The 24,068-nt window shown below is 42.7% G+C and overlaps 1 protein-coding gene across 1 annotated transcript in view; it reads right to left on the reverse strand.

The window, feature by feature from the left end:
- The window catches only part of HPGD (15-hydroxyprostaglandin dehydrogenase), a 66,534-nt gene extending 45,689 nt beyond the window's left edge, over positions 1-20,845 (reverse strand). The window contains exons 1-3 of the mRNA XM_044297250.1: positions 20,634-20,845; positions 5,751-5,874; positions 3,585-3,691 (exon numbers count right to left, since the gene is read on the reverse strand). Coding sequence (XP_044153185.1) covers positions 3,585-3,691; positions 5,751-5,874; positions 20,634-20,726 — 324 coding nt within the window. The 5' untranslated portion in view covers positions 20,727-20,845. The remainder of the gene's footprint in view (positions 1-3,584; positions 3,692-5,750; positions 5,875-20,633) is intronic.
- Positions 20,846-24,068: the final 3,223 nt, after the last annotated feature.

The raw sequence follows: 24,068 nt of genomic DNA on the forward strand, positions 1-24,068 counted from the left end.
TTAATTTAATGTTTGTGTGTGTCGTTAAAAGATATTGACAGTATCCCCTATAACAGTGACATCTACAGTACCCCGCCCCCTTAACAGTGACCTCCATATCCCCCCACCCCTTAACACTGACCCCACCCCACAATGGGACCTCTACAGCAGCCCACCCCCTTAACTTTGACCTTCACATCAGCCTGCACCTTTAACAGTGAGTTCCACAGAACCCCACCCCCTTGACAGTGACCTCCACAGGGGCCCTCCCCCTTAACAGTGACCTCTACAGCACCCACCCCTTAACACTAACCATAGGTTACAGTCCCCTTAACTGTGACCTCCACCATTCCCAGCCGCTTAACAGAGACCTCGACAGCGACTCCCCTTTAACAGTGACTGCCACAGTACCCCGCTCCCTTAACAGTGACCTCACAGTACCCTGCTGCCTTAACAGTGATGTCACAGTACCCCCCTTCCCCTTTAATAGTGGCCTCCACATTCAACTCCTCCCTTAACAGTGACCTCCACAGCAGCCTGCCCCCTTAACAATAACATCCACAGCGCCCTCCCGTTTAACAGTGCCCTCCACAGCGGCAGGTTCTTTATTTTTGACCTCCACAGTAACCCATCTCTTAATGGTGATTTCCACAATATCCCGCCCCCTTAACAGTGACCTCCACAGAGCTCTGTTCCCTTAAAATGTGACCTCAACACCACTCCCCCTTAACAGTGACCCCTACAGAACCCTTCCCCTTAACACTGACCTCCATAGCGGACCGTCGCTTTAACTGTGACCTCCACCGTTACCTGCCCCCTTAACAGAGACCTCCCCTTTAACAGTAACCTCGACAGCATCCCGCCTCCTTAACAGTCACCTCCACAGCGGAACTCCCCTTTTACAGTGACCTCCACAGCGGCCGCCCCTTTATTAGTGACCTCCACAGTACCCCATCTGCTTAACAGTGATTTCTACAACACCCTGCCCCCTTAACAGTGGCCTCTAGAGCAATATGCCCCTTAACACTTACTCCAATAGTGGACTGTCCCCTTAACTGTGACCACCACAGCAGCCTGCCCCCTTAACTATGACCACCCCAGCACTCCGCTACCTTAACAGTGTCATCCACAACGCCCTGCCCCTTTAAAGCAGTGAAGAAAAAGGTCTGGGTTGTTATGGAAACCTGGTGTAAAACTGTATGTATGTGGAGACTAAGAGCCTGCGAGATTCTATTGGCTGATAAGGGTCATGTTACCGTGTGTATGGCAGTTGGGATATGACGAGATAGACCTGCAGGCTTCTATTGGCTAATGAAGGTCATGTGATTGTGCCATATTTGCATTTTTTGGGAATATCTCAGGAACGGTATGTGCTAGAGAGCTGAGACCCGGTCTAAAACCTTGCCAGACACCTGATGTACCTATGTGCCAAATTTCGTGATTGTAAATGCGATGGTGCGGATTCCTTTAGCTGACATACATACAAACATACATACACTCAGCTTTATATAATATATATATATATATATATATATATATATATATCCATCCAAGGTATGTTTCAAATCACTTACTGTTGATTTTTTTTATTACATCTGCTGAAAGTTTATTTCAAGCATCTGACCCCCTTTCATAAAATAATATATTCTAACATAGCTTCTGATCCACACCAAAAAAAAATTAGATTGTGCCCCCTTGTTCTCGCAAGTTAATTAAAGGTGTTTTCCAAGACTAATAAAGACTTCCTAGAGAGGCTGACCTGAGAGAGTGGTGATCATACTGACCTCGTCCTTCCTCTGAGTTTGCTCTCTGTTTACTGGTCATGTGATGCAACGGGAGCAGGTCACCTCTGTGTCCTGTGATTGGCTGCACACTTACTGATGTGACTCTAAATATGTGACCTAAGAAGTCTCATAATCTTTTTGCTCGTCTTTCAGTTAGCCATTCGGAGGTATCAATGACTGAAGACTCAATTCTTCTCTATCTATGTCATGTTTCAGGGTGAGGAAAACTCCTGAACATATCACAAGCGTACAGAAAACATAAAAACAGATCCAGAGTAGGCCAAAAGGAATGCTTTATTAAAAAAATTACAAGACACAAATATAATCAGACTAAACAGGCTAGGAAGGAACCGCAGTTAAGGACAGTGGGTTACATAGCTGAGAAATCTGTTATGGATCAGATGGAGCAATGGTAGAAGTAACCATTGTTCCAAGAGACCATTTTGACTTACGGCCAAACCCTAAGGGTGTTATTCCAGTGCTCCCTGGTTTTCACCTTTTAACCCCTATACAGGGATCTGGTCTTCACTGCAGGGGAGAAATTGGACCACTACCTCCTGGGATGGTCCCGGTCACTTGTAAGACACCAGCAGTCAGGCAGGACACAGACTAAGTAACAGGAACACAATCGAGCCACATTGTCAGGAACCCATTTAGAGCTGGATACAAGGAGCATGGCGCTCACTGACAGACAGGACAAACTCAGAGACACCATGAAGTTTATTTTTTATTTATGTAAATAAACGTTCCGTTTTATTTTAAATTACAAGGCGCTGGACCTATTGAAAATTTGCTACTGAAAAAACTCAGAGACATATAGACATAGCCAGGACCCCAAGCGGAAACGGATACAGGGAGCCTGGCGTACACAGGAAAACCAGTACATGCAGACATCATAAAAACACACCTGGACCGCATGCAGAACTGGGTGCATGGCGGTCACAGATGAACCTACAAAACATGAAGACATAGTAACATGCCTAGACCCCATGCGTAACTGGGTGCATGGTGATCACAGACAGACATACCAAATACTGAGACAAAGTACAACAGTAGAAACTCCCTGACATAGGACCTGGTGACATTGTTCAAACTCCCATACAGGGAAAGACATGAAGACACTGGTGAAATATCAGGCTGACCACACAAGTCAGGGTAGATGACATGAACACCCTGGTCAGTAGAATGCACCCTGCACACAGCACTGCAGCCAGCATACACGAGCATAAATGGAAATGTGAACCGCAGCAAGTACACAAGTGCACACACAGCCAGCCTACACAATATCACAGTAACGGCACCGTGATACATACAAGACAGAGGGAGTACACAAATTCACAGGACACAGTTCACACACTATGAGACCGCAGCCTGCACGCAGCACCCAAGCCACCAGCATACACGGGTGACGGCCCGCAGCCAGCATGCAAGAGCGCATGCAGCCAGCCTGGCAACAAGTGTCACAGTGAAGGACACTGTGACAGTTTACTGGCTAACATGGTACACAGATTTTCCTTCCTAAAATCTAGTATTTTTTTTGTGTATGGATTTAGAATGTTCTACCAAATGGGCAATTGTGTCTGAAGCATTCTAAAGACCAAGCTAATTTTTATTTCTATGAAATTATGCAAATGTAAGATCAAATATGTTTATCATACAACTTGTTTGCATTTTAGCCTTACAGTAAAAAAAAGGTTGCACTGAACATCTTTTCAGGGTTTTGGGAGCGTTTGGGGACAGTTGAGGGTCCAAGGGCTTCATCTAGTTTATGGGTTTCTCAGTTTTACTCAAGTTTCATTCAAGAGATAGTATACAACTTACTAGGTTAACTTCAATAGTCTTCTCCCAGTCTTTTTCATTGTTTACTCCAGCATTGTTCACCAGGATGTCTAACCTTCCAAAATGTTTCACTGTCCTTTGAAATGCATCTAGAACACAAATGTGGCACATAAGAAATGCTCTCTTTCTGATAGATTATGCTACATATACATCATTAGGGCTATGCCATTTATAATTTAACACATAAACCATGTAAAACTATAACATTTTAAAAGCTAAAATTATTCCATTTTTAAAAACAAATCAGGTAGTTTGTATTAAAGTTTTAACAATAATAAAACATACAAAGCAAAATACACTTGTGCACATGCACAATGTTCCTATATTTTACTTGTTAAGGCAGAAGTTTGTGTTACAGAGCTGTTCTCGCTAAAGGAAGAACATCTCCTCAATTTGAAACTGCTGCTCCATTGACGAGGAAACGGTAACCACTTTCCGCCAGGGTCGGCTCTATAATAAGGCAGACCAAGTGGCCGCCTGAGGGCGCAGAGAAATGTAGCTTTGCTTTTGTTGTCAAAAATTCTTGCACTGGCCCTGCTTTCAGCCATTACAAGATTGTGGAGCTCTGTATTCTTGTCATCCTTTCCACCCTCCTATCTTTCTGTTTTTCACTCATGTGTACAATATATTACTCCCAGTCTTTTCCATGTACTTTGTGTGCCCAACTATGTTAGGACACAAAGGAAAGGCTTTCATACTCTGTGTTAAGGTGGCCATTAGATGAATTTCTGCTGAACCCAACAATTTTAGCAGGACAGACCATCTGTCTAAAATGTATGGTAGTGTCCCAAATTACCCCCCTAACAGCTTATGTTGGGGAACAAAAGATTAGGCGGAATGTTGGATTTTAGTAAGTACCTAACATCACATCCTAAGCATCTAAGTCTGTAGTAAATAAAGAATTCTCTGCAGTGAGCTTTCTAAAACTGTATAAAACCATAGGGACCCTGGTACTATGATTCTGTTGATTTGGTTGTTTCAGATCACTGTTAATGGTTGGGAATTCTATCTTCATTAGAAAGGTGGTCCCTAAACTGTAGTCTACTGTTGACAAGGGTAGCCCTATGCAGGAACCTTTCTCTCTTATGTCTCTTGTTGGGCCTGTGCCACTAACACATTTATTTCCATGGTTAGCTGGAATTTATCAGGGAGATCGCTTGCCAACAGCCTATGTTATTCCAAACAGTTTCAAATGTAATCTAGTGAGGTAGATCATAGTGAGGTATTCAGCTCTAAAAAACATTTGGAGCTGTATACTTCACTATGTGCCAGAGACCAGCCATGTTAAGTGTTCACAGCCTGTCTACATGGTTGCTCCCTTTGCGTGTAACATAAGTCCTTTTGCTCTATACAAGATCATCCTATGATGTCAAAAGTGAGCCGAGCCGAATTATGTCTCCTGACCTAACAAAAATTCCCCCATGGTTGTAAGTAAGTAAGTATTGAATACTACACACATAATAAGGAGGGTATATCATATATCATGATTTATATGAAACAGCCAAACTTTCTGTTTATTCAACTCATTTGGTGCAGTTGTATGTAGCCTGAATATCCATCTTGTATTGTATTGCTACACTATTTTATGGACATCACCAATTCTTGGAAAGAAGAATAAGACTCATATCCTCGATACAGTGGGTTCCTGAGTGCTCAGTGTGTTTGCTCCAGAATACATTTGTAATAGAGATTTTTCCTAAATTACTTTTGGTCCCATTCATCCGAATTGGCAAAGTGATTTGATTCAGGTAAGAAAGTGCTTTAAAAGAAGTCTGTTACCAGCGACCTCCCAATCACACTGTATAGACACATAGCTGTAGTTCACCTGAGTAAAACGCTGTTTTTCTTTTGTTAATCCGAGGCTCCGTTCTCAAGTTATGGTCCTTTTTCTTAATATGTAAATTAGGCCGTTGGTACAGCTAGGGCATCACCATTACTCTTGTTGCATTCAAGTTCCACTCATTTCTCTGGCCAGCCCCATCTTCGCTGCTTTGATTGGCAAGGCCAGGCAGTGGTAAAGTGGCTGGCCAAAGAAATGATTGGAGCTTGGGGGCAACATGAACAATGGATATGCCCTCACAGAAACGCTGAACTCCGAGCTGCTAAGATGGGTTTCTTTTACAACCCCCTCCCCACACTTATCTTTACCTCTCAGCTGTTCTTGGTCTGTGACATCACACTGGATGAACAACGTCCTGTTACTTCCAAACTTCTCATCAAGGAAGGCCTTACACTGCTCACCAGCTATTCGATTTTGGTCCACCATTGCAAGCTACAAAAGAAAACGGGAATTATTCTACAACATATACTATATAGTTACTATAGGCACAATCCTTTCATTAGTAGTTTAAAACACATTGGCCCAGATTTACTAATTCTATAGATGACGTAAGCTTATACAGGCTGAATAGACCTGCACCAGATATATCACAACTGCTCAAGCTGGATGATAAAACTGGTGCAGGAACAGACACTTGTCTAGCTCCATATTAACTATTGGTTGGCTTACTTTTTGTGGCGCAAAAAGTTGCATCTTTGGCCATTCCCTCTTACCCGCAAAGTCCTGCCCCCTCTTTGAGCAAAGCAGTAAAGAATTGTAGAAACCTTAGTTGCAACAAATAGTGCCAACCTGCACCACTTTTTTGGGGGGACAGATTCTAGGCACTGACATTTAGTAGCTGGGGTGCTTTTATAGTTCTGGAAAGTCATTACCCTTTTCACCAACATAAACAATAAAGTCATTAGTACTATTAAAAGTGGCAATAGAAACACATATATGAATTCCATTTTCTGGCTATTAGGTGTCCATGCCTGCCTTACATTGGACAATGACATTTGCAGTACTTTCTAATAGCATTTCCTTTATAATGCATATCAACATAACTAATCATAAGCACCATACAGCACAGTGCCCCAAAATAGTGCCATAAACCAGGTAAATACAGTATTATTTCCATACAGATATGTACAATACCAATACTATATAATATACTATACTGTATTACTGTACGCTAATAATATACTGTACAGTGCTTATATAGCAGTGTCATGCCAAGTCATTATCAATATACAGTACATTGTACTGAAATAATATGAACATGCAGTAACCACTAGCTCAGCTGCATGTAATGATGCCTTCCACTTAGTGATCTGTTACTTCATTCTGGAGTAAAAGTACTTTTAATCTACAGTATATGCAGGTGAGCAGTTAAGTGCACTGAGGGCGGGCCCAAGCCACTCTTTGCACTCTTGCTCTGCCTGCTTTCGATGCCTCCTTCTTCTTGATTGATAGGAGCAGGTAAGATGACTATGCAGGAACCTGGTCTTATCAATCAAGAAGGAGAGGCAGGAGCTGGCAGAGGAATCAGAAAGAGCAAGGGTGCACAGCTACTGGGGCTATTTAAAGAAGTCCTCTCAAGTTCTCAACTACTCAAGAAGTCATCTGAAGCAACAAATTGTAGAAAATGATTGCCCTTAAACTTCTCCAATCATAGAATTGGTTCAAGTATGGGCTAAAAATGGTGGAGGGTCTTAAAGAGGTTTCCAGGACTTTACTACTGATGACTTATCTCAGGATAGGCCATCAATATTTGATTGGTGGAGGTCTGACTCGCAGCACTCCCATCAACCAGCAGTTTCAGGGTAGCTCTGGTGCCGCCGTGTAGTGAATGGAGCTGATTACGGTAGCGTTGCTCCCATTCAGTTCAATGTGAGTAGCACTGCAGCAGCAAGCTCCATACACTACACATCGGAGGGAGCTGTGTAGTTTTGGTGTTGACTTCTGCAACCAGAGGTACTCAAAAACAGCTGATTGATGGCCTATCCTGAGGAAAGGTCAGTAATAGGAAAATCCTGGACAACCTCTTTAAGCATGAAACTTATCAGAAGAGACTTGTGGAAGAAGAATTAGGGGGTTATTTACTGTATTAAAACAGGTACTTTCTCCACCGGTCTTGATATCCACTGTGCTGCCAGAGGATGCGTCTAATTTATGATGAGGAGTAGGCCTTGTCATAAATTAGGTGCATCCTCCGGCAGTCTGTGCGCCTAAACAGAAATCTACGGCAGCTCTGAGCTGCCGTACATTTCTGGCTTCATTTTTACCAGAAAACTGGTGTAAATGAAGATACATTTTTTGCAGTGGTTGGTCACGCTACTTTCCCACTCTTGCCACATCGCCTTTTAGAAGTGTGGCAAGGGCAGCGTAAAAATGCCAACTATTTTTTAAAAAGGTGCATGTAAAAAGTTGCAAACATATGTTTGCGACTTTTTAACGCTACTTTTCTGGCACAAACTGAATGATAAATCTCCTTTTTTTATTTGCAAAGCTCTGGGAAAGAAGGAAAAGGGGGCACATTAAATATACATCTATCCTAAGTGAAAAAAGGATATGACATAAGGGCAGACCTGTTGGACCATGAGGTCTCTATCTGCCCTCATTATACTACTGTATGTTTCTATGTAACACGTCCGTAAAATATTTGAAAGGCTTGATATCCATGATGTCATCGTTGCATTGGTGACTAATAGAAAATACGTGCTCCCTGATGCTTGTTTTTGTATTTGTTAAGTTGCACAAGATGTTTGTTCATGATATGTGCATCTGCAGAGGAACATTTGTTTGGAATTGGAGGAGAGGAAGACAGGCTCATGCTTGGAAGGTCTCCACCACCACACCTGCAGCTGCTTACAAATATTGATGCTTGGAATTTATCAGCACAGATGGGTCCACATAATTCTTGTAACTAATGAAGATAACTGTTCCTACAAGTTGGATTCCTGAGCCTCAACACAACTCTATTTATAGAGCAGATGAAATATGGTCTTTACTCTTAACCAAACTGTACTGGTTATATATAATGGAAGAAAATCAGATCAACACGTGAAAAGAAAAGCAACAAAACAGAAAAAAAAACATTAGCTAAATGTAGAATACACCTACATGCCCCAAATATTACTTTTCTTAGGCCTCTTTCACACTTGCGTTGTCCGGATCCGGCGTGTACTCCACTTGCCGGAATTACACGCCGGATCCGGAAAAACGCAAGTGTACTGAAAGCATTTGAAGACGGATCCGTCTTCAAAATGCCTTCAGTGTTACTATGGCAGCCAGGATGCTATTAAAGTCCTGGTTGCCATAGTAGTAGTGGGGAGCGGGGGAGCAGTATACTTACAGTCCGCGCGGCTCCCGGGGCGCTCCAGAGTGACGTCAGAGCGCCCCATGCGCATGGATCATGTGATCCATGCGATCACGTCATCCATGCGCCTGGGGCGCCCTGACGTCACTCTGGAGCGCCCCGGGAGCCGCGCGGATGGTAAGTATGCTGCTCCCCGCTCCCCACTACACTTTACCATGGCTGCCAGGACTTTAGCGTCCCGGCAGCCATGGTAACCATTGAGAAAAAGCTAAACGTCGCATCCGGCAATGCGCCGAAACGACGTTTAGCTTAAGGCCGGATCCGGATCAATGCCTTTCAATGGGCATTCATTCCGGATCCGGCCTTGCGGCAAGTGTTCCGGATTTTTGGCCGGAGCAAAAAGCGCAGCATGCTGCGCTATTTGCTGCGGCCAAAAAACGTTCCGTTCCGGAACGGAAGACATCCTGATTCATCCTGAAGGACGGACTGTCCATTCAGAATGCATTAGGATAATCCTGATCAGTATTCTTCCGGCATAGAGCCCCGACGACGGAACTCTATGCCGGAAGACTATAACGCAGATGTGAAAGAGCCCTTACAGTGTTCGCCAATGATGCAGTTGGAGAGTAATGGCAAGTGGTATGACAGCTATCAGGACAGGGGGTCTGATGTAAATGGGGACAGTATACAGTGATGTAGAATACATTGGAGTTATGTAAGTATTGGGAAATAAAATAAATGTATGGAGTTAAGTTACTATTAGGTCATATGGAGGGGAGTCACCAACTCAGGACCACCCTCTATAAGTTACAACTACTGCTCTAGTGGATTTGACATAAGCATGTTACAATGTTGTGGTCATTTTTAAATGGGTTTTGGAAGGGGGCAGCTTAAAGGGTTTTCCAAGATTTTAATACTGATGACTTATCCTCAAGGAAAGATGTTTCTTTCTACTAGAAAACAGGGTGTAAAGACTCTTCTTAGCGAAAATCTAACAGTGTTGCTAAGGAGAAGACGCCCGTGTGTAACATGCAGAAGCTCCCATCTGCCTCTTGTCACTTCCTCAGTCCCTAGCTTTGGACATGTGGCCTATCACTGTCCATCTGACTTGTTACACACAGACATCTTCAGTGCTCAGTAAAATGCTGAAGACGGACTGTCCTGAGAAATGCTCAGTTACAGCTTTGATATGACAGTTAGGCCTCTTGCAGACGAGCGTGTCCGGATGCGTCCCGGGTGCATTGCGGCAAACCCGCGCGAGTAGGTACCAAATTGCAGTCAGTTTTGATTGCGATTGCGTTCCATTGCTCAGTTTTTATCGTGCGGGTGCAATGCGTTTTGCACGCGCATGATAAAAAACTGAGTGTGGTGCCCAGACCCGAACTTCTTCACTGAAGTTCAGGTTTGTGTTCGGTGTTGTGTAGATGTAATTATTTTCTCTTATAACACGGTTAGAAGAGAAAATAATAGCATTCTGAATACAGAATGAATAGCCCCCGGACCATTAGGAGGGGGATCCATGGCTAAATTGGCATTAAGCCAGATTGAACTTTAGTTGACCTTAGGTGAAGAGGTTGGTGTTGTTAGGCTAGGAGGGCAGATTAAGAGGGTTTTGGGCGGGAGGTTTTCCCGCTGTTTTGGTTAAGGTTGCTGGGCTGAGGTGCTCTGCCCAGTAACCGTAGATTGATTGGTTTTCAGGTGGGCCTGTGAAAACGCTAGGGCAGTTTTATCTGGGACCTGGAGATAAGGCTCTGATTGGCTTTTGGAGTCCTCTGGTTTTGGATAAAAATGCGGGAGTCACAGGCGGCGGTGCCTTTTGGATTGATCTGCGGCTGTCAAGCGGACCGTTCGTGCCCCGCCCGCCCTCCCAAGTTTTGTCGATTGTGATAGCGTGGTAATCGGTCATGGCGCTGTGGGTGGTGAGGATAGTCGTCCCCGATATGGGGATGGACTTGTTTATGTGTACATTTGTATTGTACTGCTAAAGGTAAGTCCGAGTCTATGACTGGACTTTGTTATGATTATGTTTTAAGTTATAATGTTATTTATTAAGTTAATAAACAGGCCATGGCCTTTAACTCCACTCTCTGTCTATGTGTATTATTTAAAAAAAAATAAAAAATAATAATAACCAGATGTGTTTAGGTTTGGGTTGTTTGGTAAATGTTATGGGCAATCTATATGACATATTCTGCCATGCATAGTACAATAGGGTTGGAGGGGTTAAATGCAAAATAATTTAACTCACCTTAATCCACTTGTTCGCGCAGCCGGCATCTCTTCTGTCTTCTTCTTTGAGGAATAGGACCTTTGATGACGTCACTGCACTTATCACATGGTCTATCACATGATCTTTTAAGAGGGTGATGGATCATGTGGTGGACCATGTGATGAGTACAGTGATGTCATCAAAGGTCCTTTTCCTGTGCACAGCAAAGAACAAGACAGAAGAGATGCCGGCTGCGCGATCAAGTGAATTAAGGTGAGTTAAATTATTATTATTTTTTTTTAACCCCTCCAGCCCCATGTTATAAGGGGAAATAATATTGATTGGGTCCCCATCCCGATAGTCTCCTAGCAACCGTGCGTCAAAAATCGCACCACATCTGCACTTGCTTGCGGATGCTTGCGATTTTCACGTAGCCCCATTCAATTCTATGGGGCCTGCGTTGCGTGAAAAATGCAGAATATAGAACACGCTGCAATTTTCACGCAACGCACAAGTGATGCGTGAAAAATCACTGCTCATGTGCACAGCCCCATAGAAATGAATGGGTCCGGATTCAGTGCGGGTGCAATGTGTTCACGTCACGCATTGCACCCGCGCAACTCGCTCGTGTGAAAGGGGCCTTACACTTTCTAGTTTTTAGAGGGGTTGTCCAGGTTCAGAGCTGAACCCATACGTATCCCCATTTACACCCCGACAGACCCACTGATATGAGCACCGGAGCATTTCATTCTCTGATGCTCTCCCTTGCCCTGCTTTGCATTGTGCAGGGCAAGGGCTTTTTTTGGTTACATTTTTAAACTGCTAGGCGGAGGCTTCCGCCTAGCAAGCAGTGTTACCGGTGATGTCACTGGTACTGATGGACGGTCTTTAGCGTTGCCCTAGCCGTTTTATAGGTTAGGGCAGTGCCAAAGCACTCCCATTAGTGCAGGTGATGTCACCGGGCTCACTGCTAGGCGGAAGCGGTACATCACCGGATCCCCAGAAAAAGCCTTTGTCCTGCCTGATTCAGTGCAGGGCAAAGTAAAGCATCGGAGTATGAAATGCTCTGATGCTTATGTCAGGGGGGCTTGAGGGGTGACGATGGCATATGTCCAGGTTAAGCTCTGAACCCGGACAACCCCTTTAAGAATTTATCAAAACTTTTACTTCCTCCCACATAGAACCAACAAGCATTGGTGTATGTAATTTGGCTGTGTATGGACACGTGAAATAATTACTCACCCAACACAGCTCTTGACTAAAATGATGTAATAGTAATTCATACTCTAGTGCTTGCATCCTGTCCTGCTAATGCCGGATGAGCAAATGGCCACGCATCTCACCTGACCTGTCCTTGATAAATGTATTAAATACTTAAATACACAAGGCGTGAAGACAAGTCTGCCTAGTACTGAACAACAGGTACAACCTGACATCCTAATTAAAGCATTTCAACTTCTTCTCTCATGACGCATATGCCTTAATACACAAGGTACAGAACACTAGAAAAGTTTGGATCTCATTACATTGAGTGTTTATGCCGGTTGTGTCTTTGTTGTCTCCCTGCTTGTGTTATTCTCTACTCCCTCCTATCAGATAAGTCCACATTCCTTCCCGCAGCTTACTCTTGTCTCCAGGGCTTAGCATTCTGCACAAGCGTGCTTCCAGATGGGATAACATGGAGATGACATGTAAGCACAATTACAAAATGAAGCATGTTTTACTACCATATAGATAATGTTTGCTCTGTTAGCTCCTATTTCATGGACTCTCTGTAAGGTGTTTGACAATCTTATTGATGCACACATTTTCCTGAAGGCATGGCGAGTGCTAAAGGCTCACTTTTATACGTAGAAATCCATCCATTTTAGATTTCACCAACATGTGTAAAGATTTTGAGCAAGTAACATTACCCCACCAACCTGGTCAGTAGGGTAATGTAATTTGTTTCTTATGAAGATCTCTGATTGTATATTTGCCTGTGACACATAAAAGGGCATTTGTCAGCAGATTTCTACCTATGAAACCCAACCTAAGGCCCTATAGACATACTGGTGTTCACTAAAGGGTTTAAGGGTATCTATCAGCAGATTTCTACCTATGAAACCTAACCTAAGGCCCCTTAGGCATATTGGTGTTCACTAAGGGGTTTAAGGGCATCTATCAGCAGATTTCTACCTATGACACTGGCTGACCTGTGACATGTGCGCTTGGCAGCTGAAGGCATCTGTGTTGGTCCCATGTTCATTTGTTCCTGCATTACTAAGAAAAATGATCCTTTAATATATGCAAATTAGTCTCTAGGAGCAACGGGGGAGTTATCATTACACATAGAGGCTCTGCTCTCTCTGCAACTGACTCTCCCACTGCACTTTAATTGTCAGTGACAGGTGTGACCCGATTTTCACTGCCTGGTCCTGTCAACCAAAGTGCAGAAAGAGCTGAGCCACTGGGGTAACAACAACGCCCCTGTTGCTCCTAGAGGCTCATTTTCATATATTAAAACATCATTTTTCTCAGCAATGTGGACACATATGTACATGGGACCAACACAGATTCCTTCAGCTGCCAAGCGCACATGTCACAGGTCAGACAGTTTCTTATGTACAAATCTATTGAAAGATTAGTGACCACCAATATGCCTTTTTATGGGGTTCACTAAGGGGGCCTTAAGCTGGGCTGCCACCTTCTCACGGCGGGGTCGTCCATGCAGCAGACCATTCCAATTAAAAAGGCTTTTTTTCCATTTAAAATGGATTTTAAAGTGAAAAAGAAAATGGCAGCATGCACTCGGCTTAGATCCGTATTTTTTACAGATTTTCAGTTTGCGAATGGCAAAACACATGTGTGCATAAGCCCTTAAAGTGGTTTCTCTCCAGAATTGGGTAGTGGATCGCTAAGTGACAGGTATCGATACATTCAGCCGAGCTAGCCCTACAAGGATTGTGCCTGATTAAGGGTCCATTCACATGACCATATTTCTGGGTCCGCATCTGTTCCACAATTTCGGACCTATTCATCATTTCGCCATGCGCTGTCCGCACCTGTAGTTCTGTATTACAGCCCCCGCAAAAAAGATAGAGACAAGAATAGGCATTTCTATCATAGGGCTGGCCGCGTGCGTTTTCGCAAAATGTGGAATGCACACGCCCAGTACCCGTGTTTTGCAGATCGGCAATTTGCGGACCGCAAAACACTTACAAATGGATTCTAATGGTGAATTTCCTGGTGATAGACTCCCTGTATGGAGATCTGGGTCCTATGAGATAGAGAACCTACATGGACTACTTAGGTGGACCTGCGGTGAATGTCTTAAAACATATTTGAGCCTTCTCCCCACATATCACTAACATCTAAGTAATTTTTGTGTCACCTAGCAAGGTCTTTACACCAGAATAGGTGTTATTTTTCAGTGGAGAACAATGTGCACTGGGGAGTAGGCGATGTTGTTATATTTAGTTTGCTTGCTGAGATCACACAGTACACAGATCCAGAGCTGCTGAGGTCACTATGAAGTACACTCAGTAACAGGAAGAGCTGCTGACGTCATTACATAGCTTTCTAGATAACCAGCTGTATTACCAATGTCCTCCACAGTAGAAAGGGTAGATAGCTGCCCAAGTGCCAAGGTCAATATGCAATATAGTAAGGGACATAGCACAACATTGCTGTGCCCAGGACATACATGAGTAGGCAATGGATATTCAGGGTTTTGTGTAGAATTTTACAAACCTCTCAAGACTGAATATGGTTAAGGAACTGATGGGGTCATTTATCAAACTGGTGTAAAGTAGAACTGGCTTAGTTGCCCATAGCAGCCAATCCGATTCCACCCTTCATTTTCCAAAGGACCTGTCCAAAGTAAAAGGTGGAATCTGATTGGTTGCTATGGGCAGCTAAGCCAGTTCTACATTACACCAGTTTGATAAATCACTGTCTAGGACAACCAGCTCCTCATTAACATACTATCAACGTCTATTTTTAATACACTATTCTTGTCATTTCATTAAAGTACAATTTTATTAAAGAGATAAAAATAAAGAGTAATTGGGATCAGTTCGTCACTATGACAAACAATCAGCTATGTGGAATACATACATCCCCGAGATTACTTATAGGGCTTTCCAGCCTTTACTAAGTGTTGGTTTATCTTCAGGATGGACCATAGCTGATTGGTGGAGGACAGCATGTAACTTATCATTAAAAGATTTACAGGTTTTAGAATGCTTGACTCTACCAGGTAATAGTTTAATGATGTCTTCAGCAAGCAGGACACGTAGAAGGTAGAAATAACTGAACTCCTCTGACCTCCACAACTCTGCATGTTAATACATGTTGCCATAGTCTTTGTTGCTGTGTTAATGGGGTTGTCTAGCCTTTGTGATGACCTATCCTTAGGATAGGTCATCACTTGCTAATCAGCAGGGCTTTGAGAACCTGCACCCCCACCAAGCAACTGTTTAGGTGTAGCTCCATCACCAGAGGTCGGTGCTAATACTATTCATCTCCATCAACCTTGTACAACTGATTGGTGGGGTTGTGGGGTGTCAGACCCTTGGCAATCAGCTAATGATGCCCTATCCTGAGGATAGGCCATCATTTACTAAAGGTTAGATATCCCCTTTAATACAGTGGCTAAAACATGCAGAATTGTGGAGGTCAGTAGAGTGCATTTATTTGCACCTTCTATTTGTGTCCTGCTTGCTGAAGACCTATCATTAAATAATTACCTGGTCAAGACATGTAAATCTTTTAATGATAAGTTACACGTTGTCCTAGGATTTAGCTGGCAATTTAAACTCCAAATATCAGTCATTTTCATAGCACATAGATGAGAAAGGACCACTGTTAATCGCCATCCTAGCATATTTCCCTATATATTCTTGTGCTGAAATCTTTAACAAATTGTCATCCAGACCACGAGTGCCGTTCATAGGCTGAATATTCATTATCAATATTCTTACATTTGCTCACAACATATGTTTTTGCTGCCATTTACAGGTATTGAAAGTTTTACTAATAAAAAACAAATAAAACTTTGCAGATGAGTAAGTAAAAGTAATAGCATTGACAATTTGAATCTAGTATATAAAAAAGTTCCAAATGCCTGATCAGGAAACTTTGAACTAATAGAGGATGATCTCCTATTCAGGATTTCCACCCATCAGCCAAAGCAAAGGGCAAAGAGCTGGAGGAACTAGCAGATCCACACATTACACAGAGACCCCATGAATTTTGTCTGCAAATACTGCACACAATTCTTCATTCCTCCTGTGGAGGTGCTGCAGGTGAATTATACACTTGTGGCCAGTAACCCCCAGTGAGCATATGACCATCGATGCGTAGTAGCTGTTGGTCATCTTCTGACAACACTGCTGTAGATACCGTTAATATACCATAAATTACCAATTGTGCCCAAGTGTTCTTCTCCCACCAGACACGCCTACACATTAAATGTAGCCTAGGGAATATACTTCGATATTGGCACTGAGTCAGTGCATACAGTATTAGATATTGCAACTTCCCGTTCCACTCCCCTGAAGACATTAATCAAAATGTGCAAGAATTCTGTACGAAATTCTGGACTACGGCTTTGCACCATATTACCAGACACTTTTAGAGCATTTTTCTATCTCATATGACCAAGGTTTGCCATAAAAAGGGCATCTTAAGATTGCCACAATTCTGGTGTAAAGTAACAGCCACTGGCATGGGTAGACTGGCCATAGACCTTACATGTAATTTTCTCAGGGAACGATGTCCATAGAGCCACCAGAGCCCTCCTCACTGCCACTGGCGGGGTACATAAGACTGGGGGCACTATAGGGGGTCATTATTAGAGGAAGTCCAGGCAGTCTGCTTAAGGGGATGCTGGTTTTGTGCTGTGGCTGTATTTCACAAACTAAGGCTACTTTCACACTTGCATTCAGAGCGGATCCGTCTCAGACGGATCCGCTCATATAATGCAGACGGTGGCTCCGTTCAGTACGGATCCGTCTGCATTATATTGTTAAAATATTTCTAAGTGTGAAAGTAGCCTCAGACGGATCCGTCCAGACTTTCAATGTAAAGTCAATGGGGGACGGATCCGTTTGAAGATTGAGCCATAGTGTGTCATATTCAAACGGATCCGTCCCCATTGACTTACATTGTAAGTCTGGACGGATCCGCACGCCTCCGCACGGCCAGGCGGACACCCGAACGCTGCCAGACTGATGCATTCTGAGCGGATCCACGTCCACTCAGAATGCATTAGTGCTGGACGGAAGCGTTCGGGTCCGCTTGTGAGCCCCTTCAAACGGAGCTCACAAGCGGACACCTGAACGCTAGTGTGAAAGTAGCCTAAGCCACCTGGCTCCATGTCCTCCATTAGCAACTTGGCGGAGGAAGAGGAGGACAGAACGTGGCAGCTATTGATGGCCACCACAGAGGGACAAGCTTCTGGGGAGGAATTTTGTGCTACACTGTGGTATTTGGTTCTGTGGGATGGTATTCTGTGCTGCACTATGGTATTGCTGACCTTGCAAAATTGTATTGGCCCCATCTGCTTGTGTTGCCCTGCCGTCTGTCAATTTGGACCCTCCCAGTTCACTCCTGGCCACTGCTGCTTGCTATAAGATAGTACTAGTATCTACTGCCCTATTGGTTTTAGCTATATTTACTATACGTCCATGTATGACACAAGTTGTTTTCTGTTTTAAGGAGTTTGAGGTCCATCACAAGAACGGACTAAAAGCCCGCTACCTGCTGGGCTTTCCTCAGTCACCTGTATAATGCATCTGTCATGAAGGATGCTTACCCTACAACATGTTTTAAAGGGAACCTGTCATCAACTTTATGCTGACCTCACTGAGGGCAGCATAAAATAGTGACAGAAATGCTGATTTCAGCCGTGTGTCACTCATGAGCTAAAAGTAAGTGGTTGCTGAGAACCAGGATCATAATCCTTGCAGCCCAGGCACCGAGAAGAGTCCTGGTTATTCATAATCTCCTGCTCTCCCTCCCATCTGCTGATGATTGGCAGTTCTCTCCTGGACAAAAAGGGAGAAAACTAGGTAGAAGACTGTCAGACATCAGCAGATGGGCAGGAGAGCAGAAATTTATAAATAACCATGACTCTTCTCAGGTGGCCGTGACTCTTTTCCAGGCCTAGTCTGCAAGGATTATGATGTAGGTTCTCAGCAACCACTTACTTTTAACTTATAAATGACAGACCTGCTAGTTTGGGTAGCATAAAGTTGATGACAGGTTTCCTTTAAGTTGAGTAAGTGTGGAAAAGCATTGTAATGTGGTGGGAAGACTGTAGACGGTTGTCTATGTGGCCTCCAGACATCCCTGAGAGCAATACTGGGTTTGGGTCTTACCATTCAGTCAGTGATTTCCATCCTGTGTCACTCCAGCTGTTGTAAAACTAAAACTCCTATCAGGTCCTGACAGCTATTACAGCATCTATAAAGCCAGAAGTTGGAAGTGATATAAGGAGCTTCCCAGAAAACAGAAACATTGGTATCCTGTCCTCACTATGTTTTTATGGAGAATCTTTTTAAAGGAATTATTTCATTGTATGTACACATTAATCCTTGGGGCAATCCATGCCTGACGACTGCACAATGTCAACATCAGTTATGTAATCAACTACTGTACCATTGTCAAAATGTGAAACTGGATGGACACACAGTCACGGGAACGTTCAAATGAAACACAGACAGTTCAGCCTCAGGTTGTGCAGAGTTTGCACAGGATAGGGGATAACTAGCTGATTGCAGGGGTCCACCCGCTGGGACCCCATCGATCCAGAGAACAAGATTCCCGTTCCCCCAATCTGGTGGAGCAGCTGGTCAAGCATGCATAGTGACACTCCATTAATTCTCTATAGGAGTGTTGGAGATAGCCAAGTACAGAGATTGGCTATCTCCGGCAGTTCCACAGAAATAAATGGAGTGGGAGAGCCCATGTCCCATGGGATTGATGCAGAGACAACCCCATTCAGATGAATGGAGCTGATTTTCAGTTTCTGCAACAAAACTGTGTCAAGAAATGCAAGGAAGATACATTTCCAAACATTTGGCGAAGAGTGCAAATTTAGGTGTAATTGAAGCATCAACAGTGCACAGAGATTTATGGAACAGTGTCATGTGGGAGAACAGTACCTACATTTCACACGTAAGGTACCAGCCGGCTGACTGATGGGATGATGTTTATAAAGGCAGCTCTACTTTCACAACTGAATGAAACTTCCCTTTCAAAACATTATACTGCTGTTCTGGCCTCGATCCATCATGGTGTTCCAAGTTATGTAAGTTATTTTGGCAAATGTAAGCTTACTATATCACACGTAAAAGTGATGCATCTGAGAAGTAAATTATAGTATTTATTATGTTTGTCGAGGACAGTTTACCTTTTTTTCGGGTATTGTACTAGGTATAGCACAAGTATATCAGCTTTGCCTAAACTGCTCCTACAAATAGGTTCCTGCTGAGAATCTACAGTACTTAGAAGGTTCCCACCAAATCACAAAAACATAACATGTGAAATGAATGTTTGGAATACAAGCTATGTCTCATCACATCTGGTGAGGAACTGATAGTTTCAGCTGTAACCCTCAAGGCTAAATGTGCAGTTTTCCAGCTGCTAAACATCTCAACAAATCAGAAAAAATATAGACTAGCATCTGGTGTGGAACTCTAATTCTGAGAGGACATCATCTACTGCTTCTCATCTACTAAAGGACTACAGGTCTCAGCAGTGTACAATGAGAGGACATTATTAAGTATCTACTACTCATCTACTAAAGGACTACAGGTCTCAGCTCTTCGTCTAAGGAACTACAAGTCTCAGTAATGAACTCTGAGAAGATACATACTATACAGCTCTTCATCTGAGGAGCTACAAGTCTCAGTAATGAACTCTGACAGGGAATACACAGTACTTCAAAGATTATCTTCCTCTGGAACTAGAAGTCTCAGTAATGATCTCTAAGAGTAGATCTATAGCTACTCACCTGAGATACTACATGTCTCAGTCATGACCTCTTAGTAATATTCCGCCAGCACCAGGTCAGTGATCCACACTGCAGGAACAAACTCCACACTCACAATAAGAAGGAAATCCCAGCCACCCTGTCTTGCTTTTCCAATTTTCTGCTTTTATTTAATGTTCACAAGTTCCTGGAGCATACCAGGACGCGTTTCAGCTAGTGTACCTTCATCAACCTGTTGATGAAGGCACAGTAGCCATAACGCGTCTAAGTCATGACCTCTGACCGGGAATATACCTTCTAACTCTTCACCTTCCACAGAAGAACAGGTCTCAGAAGTGGAATCCATAACTACTCACCTGGTGGGTAATAAGCATTGAGAGGAAATATAGCTCTATAAAGTGCCAGCAATGAACTCCAAGGAAGAATATACAGGCTGAAGTGTATAGGTCTTTACCCGGTAAGCACTACAACTCCAAGCAATAAATGCAGTCTCCGGCTATCTACCTGGTGCGGTAGTCTCAGTGTATATACTGTACAGATCACCGGTATACCTCTGGAGGAACTACAACGCTCAGCAAAACACCACCGTTCTGAACCTAGATTACAGCCCCTGGTGTCCAGTACCCTGCAGAGTATTACCCCGTAGTATTAATGTCTGTACAGAGCCATTACCTCCATCTCCAGTCCCCCAGTCACCAACTTACCGCAGCTCCCTTGTTCAAAAGTTCCTCCACCATAGCTCTGCCAATCCCCTGGGCAGCCCCAGTGACCAGTGCCACCTTTCCATTGGCATACATGATGTCTAGAGCCTGGCGTCTGCAGATCCCTGGAATGAATAGCTGGTGTCCTGCAGTCCTGCTGTCACCTCCTCCGGCTGGGTGAGTGTGAAGGCTCCGCTCCGTCTTATCTCTGCCGCCCTCCCCTTCAGTCCTTTTATAAGTGGGAGGGACGGGGGCTGAATGCGGTGGATAGGTAACTGCCTGCACACTGCTCTCACCTGCCCTGTAACTCTTCACTGGCCGGAGAGTAAGCCAGGTATAGTACAGCTATCTATCTATCTATCTATCTATCTATCTATCTATCTATCTAGTGTCTATCTATCTAGTGTCTATCTATCTATCTATCTATCTATCTATCTATCTATCTTTTATCTGACTATCTATGTATCTGTCTATCTATCTATTATCTATCTATATATCTTTTATCTGACTATCTATGTATCTGTCTATCTATCTATTATCTATCTATATATCTTTTATCTGACTCATCTATCTATCTATCTATCTATCTATCTACCTATCTATCTTTTATCTGACTCCAATCTATCTATTATCTATCTATTTATATCTATCTATCTATCTATCTATCTATCTATCTATCTATTATCTGACTTCTATCTATCTAGTGTCTATCTAGTGTCTATCTATCTATCTATCTATCTTTTATCTGACTCCAATCTATCTATCTATCTATCTATCTATCTCGTATATATATCTATCATCGATCTATTATCTATATCTATCTATCAATCTATCTATCTATCAATCTATCTATCTATCCATCTATTATCTATCTATCTATCTATCTCTATTATCTATTTATATCTATCTATCATCTGTTTATCTATATCTATCATCTATCTATCTATCGATCAATCAATTATCTATCATCTCTCTCTTTATCTATCTATTATCTATCTGTCTATCTATCTATCTATTTATCTATCTATCATCTATCTATATATCTTCTATCTCCTATCTATCTATCTATCTATCTATCTATCTATCTATCTATCTATTCAATTCAATAAAGCTTTATTGGAACGTCCAAGTAAAACATTTAGCATTGCCAAAGCAAAATAAATAATAGGTATTGCGGAGGGGGGTTTGATGTGGGAATTAAAGGGGCAGTATGGGGGTATAATAGTCCATGGTGTCTCATCTTCCTCTGAGTTGGTGACAGGTGGAGACATATTGGGCATCTATCTATTATCTATCTATCTATCTATTATCTATCTCTATCTATCTATCTATATATCTATCTATCTATCTATCACTATCTATCTATGATCTAGTATCTATCTATTGTCTATCTATCTATATCTATCTATCTATCTATCTATCTATCTATCACTATCTATCTATGATCTAGTATCTATCTATTGTCTATCTATTATCTGACTCCTATCTATCTATCTATCTATCTATCTATCTATCTATTCAATTCAATAAAGCTTTATTGGAACGTCCAAGTAAAACATTTAGCATTGCCAAAGCAAAATAAATAATAGGTATTGCGGAGGGGGGTTTGATGTGGGAATTAAAGGGGCAGTATGGGGGTATAATAGTCCATGGTGTCTCATCGTCCTCTGAGTTGGTGACAGGTGGAGACATATTGGGCATCTATCTATTATCTATCTATCTATCTATTATCTATCTATCTCTATCTATCTATCTATCTATCTATCTATCTATCTATATATCTATCTATCACTATCTATCTATGATCTAGTATCTATCTATTGTCTATCTATCTATATCTATCTATCTATCTATCTATCTATCTATCTATCTATCTATATCTATCTATCTATCTATCTATCTATCTATCTATCACTATCTATCTATGATCTAGTATCTATCTATTGTCTATCTATTATCTGACTCCTATCTATCTATCTATCTATCTATCTATCTATCTATCGTCTATCTATCTATCTATCTATCTATCACTATCTATCTATGATCTAGTGTCTATCTATTGTCTATCTATCTATCTATCTATCTATCTATCTATCTATATCTATCTATCTATCTATCACTATCTATCTATGATCTAGTATCTATCTATTGTCTATCTATTATCTGACTCCTATCTATCTATCTATCTATCTATCGTCTATCTATCTATCTATCTATCTATCTATCTATCTATCTATCTATCTATCACTATCTATCTATGATCTAGTGTCTATCTATTGTCTATCTATCTATCTATCTATCTATCTATCTATCTATCTATCATCTATAAGTCTGTCTGTCACTGTCCGTCTTATCCGTTTAGCTGTCATATCTCTTTTGCGTCTGACAAACCCAGCTCTGCTGCATCCAACCATTTACAGGGTATATTGTCAGACTTCTTACTTCCCCTTAGCTGCTGGTTTTTGTCTTGCTCCCTCTGTGAATCAGCTCCATTTCGTCTGATCCTTCCCTGTGTTCCTCATCTCTCCAATAATGAGTTCAGTGGTGACAGCCAGGAGAGGAATCAGCCAGCTCTGCTATAACAGATACAAAGCCAATACAATTCCCACCGAGCGGTCCCAGAAATTGCTCAGAGCAGTCATTTCTGGAGTCAGACGGCTTGCTCGCCCCTTCCCAGTATGCCCTGCGCTATCCTGGGTTCAAGGAGGGAGCGATGGAGCCAGCCCAGCTCAGCTAGTATTGCTGCACTACACGTTCATTCTCGCAGATTCATCCATTATTAGGAGCTCCCTTAAAGCTAGGGCTACACGGTGTCTTGTGTTGCGCGACTTCTTGTCGCTGATATGCAACATACTGCGACACAACAGTCGCAAAAAATCCATCCAAGTTGGATTTTTGCGCTATTCTCACGTTGCAGTCGCAGCATGTCGCATGTCGCAGTACAACACCATTGACTGTTATTACAAAAAATGTCTCGCAACCTGAATATCACGTGACACGAGTAGCCCTAGCCGTAGTTGTGGGAATATTCAGATACTAGCTTGTAAGGTTGTCTTGAATTCCAAAAATACTGTACACAGCCACCAGAGCACCCCGGATTCTTTGACGTCGCCCCATAATAGCAGCCGATCATCTATGGTGTATGACAGGCTCCTTCTGGACAGCAGATGTTGGGGGAATGAAGGATTGGGCTGTTGTAATTTAACATGTACGTGTATGATCCTTTTGTTCTCAAGGTAGATAAGCCACGACCAGACAGACCCTAAGGCCGGGGTCCCATGTGACTGCTTAGCTGCAGGTTTCCTGGACTGGACATTCTCCTGTGATATTAGCCTAAGGGGTTATCCTGGAATGAGGATAGGTCACCATTATCACATCAGCAGGGGTCTGAGTCACAACACCCCCGCTGATTAGCTGTTTCAGGCAGCCAAAACCCGT

The sequence above is a fragment of the Bufo gargarizans genome, chromosome 1 (genome assembly GCF_014858855.1).
Source record: "Bufo gargarizans isolate SCDJY-AF-19 chromosome 1, ASM1485885v1, whole genome shotgun sequence".
Taxonomy (NCBI): domain Eukaryota; kingdom Metazoa; phylum Chordata; class Amphibia; order Anura; family Bufonidae; genus Bufo; species Bufo gargarizans.